Source organism: Mus musculus, chromosome 5, assembly GCF_000001635.26.
Source record: "Mus musculus strain C57BL/6J chromosome 5, GRCm38.p6 C57BL/6J".
NCBI lineage: Eukaryota > Metazoa > Chordata > Mammalia > Rodentia > Muridae > Mus > Mus musculus.
The window spans coordinates 9428328-9440685 of NC_000071.6; the positions used below are offsets into that span (position 1 = coordinate 9428328).

The 12358-nt window shown below is 38.8% G+C and overlaps 1 protein-coding gene across 8 annotated transcripts in view; it reads left to right on the forward strand.

The window, feature by feature from the left end:
* Positions 1-12358, forward strand: part of Elapor2 (endosome-lysosome associated apoptosis and autophagy regulator family member 2) — a 218565-nt gene that overhangs the window by 162229 nt on the left and 43978 nt on the right. For all 8 annotated transcript variants that reach the window (NR_153371.1, NR_153370.1, XM_030254371.1 and 5 more), the window contains 4 exons: positions 78-206; positions 6294-6384; positions 7000-7102; positions 9379-9516. Coding sequence is in view for 6 of the 8 variants with exons in the window: in XM_030254371.1 (XP_030110231.1) it covers positions 78-206; positions 6294-6384; positions 7000-7102; positions 9379-9516 (461 nt within the window). In the remaining 2 variants the exon portion in view is untranslated. The remainder of the gene's footprint in view (positions 1-77; positions 207-6293; positions 6385-6999; positions 7103-9378; positions 9517-12358) is intronic.

The window sequence follows — 12358 nt, forward strand, 5'->3', positions numbered from 1 at the left end:
TGCAGAGGTGCTTGGTTCCGAGAAAGCTGTTCAGATGCAGCCTAATGTGATTGCATATACTCACTCATCTTCTGCAGAATGCAAGTCATGTCCGGCCGGAACAGAGCCAGCACTTGGGTTTGAATATAAATGGTGGAATGTCCTCCCTGCCAACATGAAAACTTCCTGCTTCAATGTTGGGAATTCCAAGTGCGATGGAATGAACGGTGAGCTTGGATTCTACATTAACTGTTGTGGCAGCGAAGACACCACTCATTTTTAGCTTTTTAGACATACCAGACATATTTGTGAGGAACTTGGTCTTACTTGGCTGGGTGTTCATCTTCCAGCCCTTATATAAAACTCAAGCAACCAATCAGATGCCTTTCCTAAAGTAATCACAACCACAGTGCTTCTCCCCTTTCCCTGGCTCCACTTCCTTTAGTTTCAGCTTTCCATAGTCAATAGCCGTTTATAAATACCAATTAGAAAATTACAGAAACAAATACTTTACATTTTAAATGGTCAAGTGTTCTTAATAGCCAACGGAACCTCATGCCATATTCTTTTTCCTTTCAAGCCTAGGATGTGAATGACTCCTTTGTGTGGTTACATCTGCTTCCTGTCCATTAGTGACTTAGTAGCCATTTTGGTTTTTAGATTCAGTGCTCAGGTTTCACAATATCTGCGTTTAAATAACTCTCTCAATAATAACTTCAAACCACAAACACACAAAAAGAACATGCCAAAGAAAATCCATCAAGCCCTGGCTCCCTCCCTCCCTCCCTCCCTCCCTCCCTCCCTCCCTCCCTCCCTTCTACCCTTTCAGCTGAAAATGCAAAAGTTCTCAACTCAATAAAGAGCGAGCATAAATTGTACACTGAAGTTGCTAAAATCCATGGTAAGGAAAAGCTTTTAGCCATTAAGTTGTGAAGAGGGAAACATGACTTCTGTGCCAGCGTTACTCTCGCACCTCAAAATGGCAGGAATTAAATGGTGGTAAGTGCTAAGATAGGAAAGGTATAAAGTGGTAGGGCTTGGTGTATCCTCTGTGGGGTCTCAGAGCTTATTTCCCGAGGATGGATGCTGCGTGAGAGGCTGGAAGGGGACAGGCTGGTGTATTAACCTGGTGTTTTATGTAGTCACTTTTCAAGTAGATATTGAACTTCATGTTTAAAGTCACAAACACCAGAAGAGATGTCCCAAGGAGGGCGACAATACCTTAAATCATTTGGAGCAATAAGTTACTAAATTCTTTTGGTTTGGCTCAGTACTGGGTTAAGCATGGTAAAGGGTGAAAGATTTCAAATTCTGATTTTCAGTGAAGTCCCTCACTATGTTCTTAAGATGCCATTAAATCCCACTTACTGAAGCCTTGCAGCAGAGTTCTACAGGACAGTTGCTAACATTCTTTCAACTCTCCTTGTTGGTCATACTCATTTTGAAATCTGAAATGTTGCTGTTTGCCAGGCATTCTAAAGAACAAGAGTAAACAATGTAAAAAGGAGTAAACAACGGAGTCCATCCATCCCCTTGTCAGCTCACCATCATTTCCATCAGCTTACTTTTCTCCATCTTACATTTGATCCTTGTCTCTAGGTTTACATAAACAGTTTTAAAATTGCATGCTTTGAATCAGTATCTCTTTAAAACAGATTTGGGACATAGGATATGAAAGTTCACGTGAGTGTAGAGATCAATGGAAAAAAATGGAGGCTTGAAAAGTTTTGAGTCAACAGGTGAGTGAAAGACCAAGATGTGATATATATTAAATAGGAAGTGTTCTTTATTGAAGGTAGCAGAAGGAAAGGTAGACAGGACAAAGGAGGATGTGCACTTGTTTAGAAATGTTTCTTTGGAGCAAATCCAGTCTGCGCAGCTCAAGTCACATGAGTTGGCAGTGGCAGGTTGATCCACTCATAAACACCATTCGCAAATCAGCAGTGACAGGCTGATCCAGAAGGAACTACAAGACACTCCCAATCAGCTTGAGTCCACAGAAGCAGCAAGAAGCCACTGGAGCACCACCAGAAGTTTTTGGTGTGTTTCTCTGTATGAAGTCATGACAAAAGATGACTAGCAAAGAATCGCAAGGTGTACCAATACTATCTAGTGCTGTCCACTGTCCGTTGGGCTATATTTATCCTTCCCAAACATGTGCTTTTTCAAATATGGGCTCTCCCAAAACACCACATGCCCTTTTTCCAGGCTGTCTACAGAAAAACACCACGTGTCTGTTCTTAGTAAAATGTTCTCCCATGTGTCTGCTTCAGCATAAACCTCCTCTCAAAAGACAGTTTCCACTTAGACTTGAACTTTGTACAAGGAGATAAGAATGGGTCAATTTGAATTCTTCTACATGATAACCGCCAGTTGTGCCAGCATGATTTGTTGAAAACCAGAGACACTGAAATTAATAGAGGAGAAAGTGGGGAAAAGCCTCGAAGATATGGGCACAAGGGAAAAATTCCTAAACAGAACAGCAATGGCTTGTGCTGTAAGCTCAAGAATTGACAAATGGGACCTCATAAAATTGCAAAGCTTCTGTAAGGCAAAAGACATTGTCAATAAGACAAAAAGGTCACCAATAGATTGGGAAAGGATTTTTACCAATCCTAAATCTGATAGGGGACTAATATCCAATATATACAAAGAGCTCAAGAAGCTGGGCTCCAGAAATTCAAATAACCCCATTAAAAATGGGTTACAGAACTAAATAAAGAATTTTCAACTGAGGAATACCAAATGGCTGAGAAGCACCTGAAAAAATGTTTAAAACATCCTTAATCATCAGGGAAATGCAAATCAAAACAACCCTGAGATTCCACCTCACACCAGTCAGAATGGCTAAGATCAAAAACTCAGGTGACAGCAGATGCTGGCGAGGATGTGGAGAAAGAAGAACACTCCTCCATTGCTGGTGGGATTGCAAGCTTGTACAACCACTCTGGAAGTCAGTCTGGTGGTTCCTCAGAAAGTTGGACATAATACTACTGGAAGATCCAGCAATACCTCTCCTGGGCATATACCCAGAAGATGTTCCAACTGGTAATAAGAATACATGCTCCACTAAGTTCATAGCAGCCTTATTTATAATAGCCAGAAGCTGGAAAGAACCCAGATGTCCCTCAACAGAGGAATGGATACAGAAAATATGGCACATTTACACAATGGAGTACTACTCAGCTATTAAAAACAATGGATTTATGAAATGCTTGGACAAATGGATATATCTGGAGGATTTCATCCTTAGTGAGGAGGTAACCCAATCAGAAAAGAAGTCATTAGATATGCACTCACTGATAAGTGGATATTAGCTCAGAAACTTAGAATACCCAAGATAAAATTTTCAAAACACAAGAAAATCAAGAAGAGGGAAGACCAACGGATGGTTACTTCATTCCTCCTTAGAATAGGGATCAAAATAACCATGAAAGGAGTTAACAGAGACAAAGTTTTGAGCAAAGACGAAAAGATGGACTATCCAGAAACTACCCCACCCGGGGATCCATCCCACAATCACCCACCAAACCCAGACACTATTGCATATACCAGCAAGATTTTGCTGAAGGGACCCTGGTATAGCTGTCTCATATGAGGCTATGCCAGTGCCTGGCAAATACAGAGTGAATGCTCATAGTCATCTATAAGATGGATCACAGGGCCCCCAATGTAGGAGCTAGAGAAAGTACCCAAGGAGCTGAAGGGATCTGCAACCCTATAGGTGGAACAACAATATGAACTAACCAGTACCCCGGAGCACTTGACTCTAGCTGCATATGTATCAAAAGATGGCCTAGTCGGCCATCACTGGGAAGAGAGGCCCATTGGTATTGCAAACTTTATATGCCCCAGTACAGGGGAATGCCAGGGCCAAGAAGTGGGAGTGGTGGGTAGGGGAGCAGGGCTGGGGGAGGGTATAGGGAACTTTCGGGATAGCATTTGAAATATACATAAAGAAAATATCTAGTTAAAACAAAAAAAGACAGTTTCCAGAAAAACATCACATGACACAACTGAGTCTCTGAATAAACCAGAAATTTCCACTTCAGGAAACACTACAATAATTACCTTTCTATGACAGTTGTTAACCCGTATGTCTTATGATTAAATTTGAAGTCAGGATTTTAAGATCAATTAGGAAATTAAGATTGGAAAAGGAAGCATATCTACATGAAAATGATGAATCTACAGAAAGCCTCATACATGTGCGTGTTTGCTCACTAGTACAGACTATCAGGGACAAATATAGAAGACTCCAGCTCTCACACCAATGCTTGATTTACTCACTGTCAATGTATTCACAGGCCATATATTTTAAAAATCAAAGGTAAAAAAAGGTATGTGTTTTTGTGACCTGGAGCCTGTGCCATTTTGTAATTAACAACACACAACAGGGTCAAATGGAAGTGCATGGACAGCCAGCCTTCCTGAGGAGGGAGTCACCCTCTTGGCTGGAGAGTTAAAGTGCATGTCCACACTGGCTTGGATACACAGTAGAGGTGTTTTCATATTTCTCAAGTCTGAATTTGATGACATTGCATATTAGGAAAAAAGAGCCAATTTTTGTGTATTGATATTTTGCCTGTGAGAAATGAAAAAGTTGGACACAAGTTGATTGCTCATGAATGGCTTCATTGGGTATTATCCACAAAAATGCAAATGGAAATAATCTAACTTTCCAGCAATAGAATATTGATTACACGTATAAGGTAACGTGATAGAATGAAGTACTATATGTGTCTTTATTATATACAAACTATATTGAAAGGGATTTGAAAATGCCTTTCCAGAAAGTTTTTCTATTCTTCTGACTCAGTAATAATGTTTGTGGGGATCTATACCAATGAGAAAATGGTAATATGAAGAAGAAAGCTGTACACAAAGATGTTAATTTTAATATTTCTATATGAAAAACAGGAGAAAAAATTTTGAATACTAGATATATACTTAAATAAAATTAGATACTGAATACAGTGATTTGTAATGGAGAAATGTTTGTGATATCACTAAAAAAACAAAGTAAGTGAAAAAAATCTGTATTTCTTAGTCAATATAGACAAAAATTTGGTGGACTCTGCATTGGGCAGTACTGAGACATGTGAGGTAAGGCTTTCTCCTAGAAGCATAGTCACACCTACACACAGTCATTTCCTTCTGCCTTTTCTTTGGCTTTCTTTCACATGCCTTGTTATGCAGAGATTCAAAGAGGTGTTCTGAGAAATACAGCCCCAGGCTTTGCTTTCTTGGCATTTGATTGGTCTACATGGGCTGTCTTGGTCCTTGCTACCCCTGTCATATACCTATCTTCTAAACCCAAATTCTTCTCCTACTACTGATACTCTCCTTTCTTGGGGGCACAGGGATCCATATCCGTGGTTACTCACCTCTTAACATAGGAGCTGATAGCTGCTTTTCTTTGTTTTCAATCATGGGAGCCTTTAGGCAGCAGAGCTATCAACATTTCCCTAATGGATGAGTACACATTATTTTTACTATGTTTTCTTGTTGTTTACTCAACATACTAATTTTTAATAAATTATTATATTTGAAAATTGCCAAGTTGCCAACCTAGTACTGATATTAATGCCCGTGTTAGTGTTATATCTCCCAAAGTCATGGATAATGTTTGCAGATACATCAATGCTAAGGTAGTGCCCTTAGCTAATGAGCTTGCTTGATGCTATCCGTGGATACATCACCTTTATTCAATTACAGTGCTCATCTTGGCTTGTGGTACATTGATTGTTCCTGTGCCAAACTTCCTGTGCAGAAAACTATCACTTGACACTTGTTAGCATGTGTATGCCTCAGATTTCCTACTCCTCAGGGAAGGAGATCCATCTGCTCTCCCACACACACCACACTTACTGGCATTTAGTAAAAGTTAAATTGAGAAATACCAATATGGTAAACTGAAAAGAACTCCTGACCCCAAATCTTTAATAAGTAATTTGAAATTTCAGTTTTCCATTGGCTATCAGCAGAGCGGGAATTTTCCACCGTAGTGTGTCAGAATGGATAAAGACCATGTGTTTCTGTTTGAAAAGTCATGTTTCATTGAGAAAAAACTCTCACCAGTCTCCCATTAATTAACTTGTATGCAGAGTGGTACAGTTGCAATGCCTTTATTGATATCTACAAGTGTACTTGTGCATGCAGCCTATAATTAATATTTTAAAATGTGAGATTTTTCTGCATTGCTTCTAACTTTGAGCATAAATATGTATTTGGCTTTTATGTTGACTTATTTGTAACATTTTTGTCATTAATTAATGAAATTTGACTAATAAAATATCTTTTCTCATTTTCAGGTTGGGAGGTGGCTGGAGATCACATCCGGAGTGGAGCTGGAGGCTCTGACAATGACTATCTCATCTTAAACTTGCACATCCCAGGATTTAAGTAAGAGAAGCTGATTTCTTTGTATGGGAATCTTCACCTCCTAGATAGAAATAGGGAAGTAGGACTGGCTCTATGGAGTGGTTCTTGGTATCAAGTAAACAACTGACTGCCAGAGAATGGTGTATGATATCATTTGGAATGTCTATGGAATTACTCTCCGAGAACCTAAAAGTGTTAGTAGTGTGTGTTCCTTAGGAAAAGCTGAAATGTGTTAGGAGATTTACAACCCAACCTGTAACAACCGCACTGCTTTGATCTTTAACACAGAAGACTTAGTGTAAGGGGTTTGCAGGAGTGTATTTTGTTGTTTAATCTCAATTCTATTTGTAGTTAGTATGCAACACGTTCACGTGTGTCTTTGCTGTAGTCTCCTATGCTGAGGCTTCCTAGTGTGAAACTTTCCCTTCCTTCAGAAGCAGGGGGTTCAGGCATTTGATCATGATCTAGAACAAGCGTGAGGACACACAGCCTGCGAAAGGAAGGATCTACTCTTCCTCAGGGAGCTTAGTGGAAGAGAGGAGCTAGATTTTCAGTTTAATGAGTACACACATTTTAATTATTTGGAATTGCATTCAGAGTATATTATTGATATTGCAATTTTAATCTGTCATGCAGACCACCAACGTCTATGACTGGAGCCACAGGTTCGGAACTGGGAAGGATAACATTTGTGTTTGAGACTCTCTGCTCAGCTGACTGTGTTTTGTACTTCATGGTGGTGAGTGATTGAGGGGAGATTTCATAGTTATTGTTTCAAGTTGTCTTTCATGTTGGGATAAGGGATGGTTTTCTTGGCCTTCTTAGAACTTACCAAAAATATTTTAAAAATACCTAAAGAATTTACTAGGAATTGTGCAATAAGGCTCAACAAGTAGGTGTGGTTCCCAGGTGACTGGTAAAGGCCACAAAATATCAATTTTAGAAAATTATTGTGTGCTGATAAAAGCTTCCTCTAATAACTCAACTATTTAGCAATGCAAACATCATAAAGGAAGATGTATTAGCAAGGGACAGCAGAAAACAATGGGCACATAAGAGTACTGCAAAGAAAGCAAAACTTTCTATTTTAATCTAATACATTTAGACAAGAGAGTTTACTATGTTCATGTCAAATTTGCTTATTTGGTTTCTAGATGTGACTTAATTTTCAAATCCTAGCTTGAGAAATGTAGCAATTCAAATACACTGAGATCGCACGGACATTTTAAATATTTGTTGGCTGAAATTTTATCATTTTAGCTAAATGGTGACTTTATAGTTCTACTTTGGTGTGTTTTTAGTTTGTCTCTAGTGAACTTTTCGTCTTAAAGAATTTTTCTATGATGTCCCAGATGAGTGACTATTTAAACATTTTATGTGTGATTGCTGAAGTCTGACATGTAGGCAGCGAAAGGTCATAGATGATTTCCAATAGAGTCATCTTCCTCACACCCATGAGTCCTCAGTCCTCCCGGCAGGGGCTTTCTGTCTTTAGCCTATGAAGCTGTTGGAGACATTCAGTTTCCTCTCCTCTCATTTATGCTGCTGTCACGTCATCTCTATGAGTAATAATAATAGTTAACAGCAACCACATTCCTCCCCTCCCCCTTATCTTTTCCCCTCATTTTTTGTTAAAAAATTTTTTTAAATTGCATATACAAAATTGTTCCATTCTGACACCTTTTTCCTATCCTCCTGGTCTTAACAGTTATTCTGTTTCCAATGACATTTAATTTATTCTTGATAATTTCACACACATGTATATGATTATTTTGATCATATCCCAATTCCTGTTTCCACCTCTATTCTCCCCCCAGTACTTTCCCATCTCCAATTCTGTGTCCTCCTCTTTTTGAAAATCTATCTCAACTGAATCTGTTTACTGAGACAAGCTCTCGCTATTTAACCTTGTGATCCCAATGAGCCATCCTCCTGAGGGTACCACTATGCCAAGCTTACATGTTACAAATCATTGTAGAGATGTAGCTTACAGCAGAGCCTGATAGCATTCTTCTTTTTAGTCTTTAAGTGATTTGTTTTATCATAAGAGTTTTGAGTTGTCAAATTAAATCACAAATAATAATGCTTTAGATATCAAATAACACTTTACAATGTAACTCGGAACAATATTTAATGATTTTTGAAAGTGGCAAGTATGATAATTTAGTTATTTGGTAATGAAATTAATGTAATGTGTGGACATCATTTTTCCATACTGTTTCTATATTTGATTGCTTAATAATATCTTTGATCCTTCTTTCTTTATTATAGGAAGAGACAAATTTTGAGGCCATGACAGTGTATTTCCAATATGCCAAATAACTAATAAAAACAAATTATTTATCAGAAATTCTAAAGGGAAGCTTGACAAAAACTTCAGACTTAACCTTTGTTTTCATTTCAAATAAATTATACTACTGTATTGCTTATTGTACCTGTTTTCAGGTCCTGTTAATGGCAGTGTATTATTTGGGATATCTCAAGTCTGCATGATTCTTTTCCTAGATTTAGCTAAGAAAATCATAACTAAAATAGTTAATAAATGAAACTTCATAGACTTCAGATACTATCCCGAGAGTATTTAATGAGCATGGGATAGCATTCTCGTTAGCTTTCATTTGGATGAATCTGTAGTAAGTCCAATTCAGAGGGAAACTTAGGATGTCTACATAAATGGTTCTGTGAGAGTCTCAAAGAAAAATGTTCCAAATGGGAAGCCTTTTATTCAGCGAGGAGCCTAGAAGTTTTCCCTAGGGACTCTGAGAAAGTTTCCCTTCTATGCTTTCTAAGTGTGTGTCTCAAACATACAGATACATGGGATTTCTTTCACATTTTGTTGACAGTGTGTTTGTGGGAGTTTTATGAGTTGTATTTTTAGGACAGGTAGTGTGCAGCAGGAAACTGTCATGAATCCTATATACAGCTTTCTCAAATAAAAGTATATCTTTGTAATGGATATGTATTTGTATTAATAACGAGTTTGTGTTCTTTGCAAATATTTCCCTACTGTTTTAGGATATAAATAGAAAAAGCACCAATGTGGTGGAATCATGGGGAGGAACCAAAGAAAAGCAAGCTTATACGCATGTCATATTCAAGAATGCAACGTTTACATTTACATGGGCGTTCCAGAGGACAAACCAAGGTCAAGATGTAAGTCCCAACCATTTGCTTACTCGTTACCCCTGGGTATCATCTCCATTCAGAGCATAATGATGTCTTCTGTAGTCACTAAGAGTTGTACCCAGAAGCATCCTGCGCCCCATATACAGCATTATGAGATTGAAAGAGCATGTGTACTCTACACAAGTTGATATGAACTCTGTTGAGCTCATCACAAGCTATGTGCCGGTCAGCTGTGTTCTCTATATAAATAACTCATTCTGACCTGTATCCTGGAGTCCATAAATCATTCAAATGTACAATACAAACCCTTTGTAAGTGTACTATAAGCTTCATATGGGCATTATGAACTCTATCATGGAGATGTGAGATCAATGAATGAAATTTTGATTTCCCGTGTAGAGCCCCATAACCTGTATGTTAGCATTCTGTCTAAACCCCACCCCACAGTTACCTGGAAACAGCTAGGTTGGCCTGGTCAGGCCACTATAAAAGGGGCTGCACCCCTTCCTCACCCTCTTGCTCTCTTGGTCTCTTGTTTCTCTCTTGCTCTTTCTCTGTTTCCCTTCCCCCCACCTCTCTCCATGTGCTCTTGGCCAGCCTCTACTCCTCTACTTTTCTACTTTCTCTGTCTCATCTGTCTGTCTTTCTCTGCCTTTACTATCTTCTTAACTCCCCTCCCCATGCCCTGAATAAACTATTCTATACTTTACCATCATGTGGCTGGTCCCTCAGGGGGAAGGGATGCATGGGCCTGCTGAGGTACCCCCTTCCCCTATACCTCACCACACATCCATAGAATATGACCCCCTTCTCTTTACACAATGCTAACACTGTACATAGGATACTATAAATTCCATTCAGAGAACAGAGAACCTTAAAGTTCCACCATGAGATGTACACAGTATTACACTTACTATACAAGATAATATAATCCCATAGTTTTATTTCTTTTACAATGCAAAGATGATGCTCACTTGTGGTGATGTATATAAAACTGACAGTAATTTGAGTCTGTCATCTTGTTATATAGTAAATTGGTATAAAAATCACAATTTTTAATCTTTTTGAGAATACGAATGTATGAAATGGGTGGAATAACAACAGACCTCTTTTATTTTGAGTGATGAGCAAATACAGTTGTTGAAGCTTATAAGAAAATTCCATTTTGATTTTACTTAAACCTTAGTTTTTAAGTCTTTAGGAGACCGAGAAGCTTCCTAGCTTCCTTCTCCTTTATCCACCCAGTAATCTTTGCTTAAGAGTCATTAACTAGTGTGGGTTTATGTTTTTCATTATGATACTGTCTTGTTTTAGAAAGAATGCATTTGTATATGGGATGGTAGGACACAGCCAACCATTGCCTTTCTTTGATTTTCATTTTTAGCATAGACCTAATCATCTCTATATGTGTCAATATTAGCAGAGCTGGTATATATGTATATATGTATGTATTTTGGAGTGTATGTGGGGGGGGTACATACATGTGTGTGTGTGCTATTTTTTGATTGTGCTTGTGTATCTGTGAATGCGTGTCTGTATGTAGATCAGAAACAGCATTGGAAGTCATCTGATTATTCTCAACATTATTTTTTTTGAGACAGGAACTCTCAGAAAAATCTAGCAACAACTATTGTGGCTTGACTAGCAGGCTAGAGAGCCTCCGGGATATCTGCCTCTGTGCCACCCAGTGCCACATCACTGGGGTTAGAAGCCCATGGTGCCATACCCAGTTTTTATCTCATTGCTTGGGAGCTAAACTCGGGTCCTGATGCTTGTGACATAAGCACCTTGCCATTGCACCGTGTCCCTAGTCTCAGGCATGGTATTTGTTGTGTATCTCCACAGTTGTGACTTGATCAAAAGGAGAACAAGGTGGATCTTTGCTTGGAGTAGCTTCATTGCTGTGGTGGCACGTGGGGTTCATTTTTCTCTTTTCTCTTCAGATGTTCAGTGGGAAGCAAGTCCCCAGATTTTTCAAGACTTCACGTTGTTCCTTGGGGGGTTATTATTTAGTATTCAGAATATAAACATGAGGGGGTGAACACAGATGGAACTCCATTTTCTCTTTGTCTTTTCTTTTTTTTAAAGATTTATTTATTATTATACATAAGTACACTGTAGCTGTCTTCAGATGCATCAGAAGAGGCCATCAGATCTCATTATGGGTGGTTATGAGCCAACATGTGGTTGCTGGGAATTGAACTCAGGACCTTCGGAAGAGCAGTCAGTGCTCTTACTGCTGAGCCATCTTGCCAGCTCCCTCTTTGTCTTTTTATCTTGGTTCAGAAGAGCATTAAATAGTCAGATGTGACATTGTACACTAGGGTGACAAAAACCTGACCTTTGTTAATCTTATACAAAAGGAAAAAATGAGGCATGAGTCAGCATCTTGCTTGCTCCTTTGACATCTTTTTGATAGAAATTCAAACGCATTGCTTAGGAGAAGGGCTGAAGAAGGAAAGAAATGCTCAGAATGGGTCTATCAGTATCTCACAGTGTTTGAGTGATGAAAAGAGGGCCTTACCTTCCAAGATTTTCCACCCATCCAGACTTTCAGCATCAGACCGTATCATTAAGAATTATGCCTGGGTAAACCAAGGTGAGATATAAAGCTACTCTGCTATTGTCTTGGATACAGTCTGTAACTGTGCCAGTGCCAATTATGATGTGTCTGATGTCAACTGCAGCAACACATCTGGAATTCCATGGTTATAGAAAGTGGCTTCTAATGTCAAGATTTAAGGGCTTTTATTTAGAACTACTGAATGGGAGTGAAGGTAACCCACTGTTACTCAAGCTGTAGTCTGGAACACTCTGTTTATTCTGGTGGTGTCAACAAAAGCATAACTTGCTCATGCAGTTGCACTCC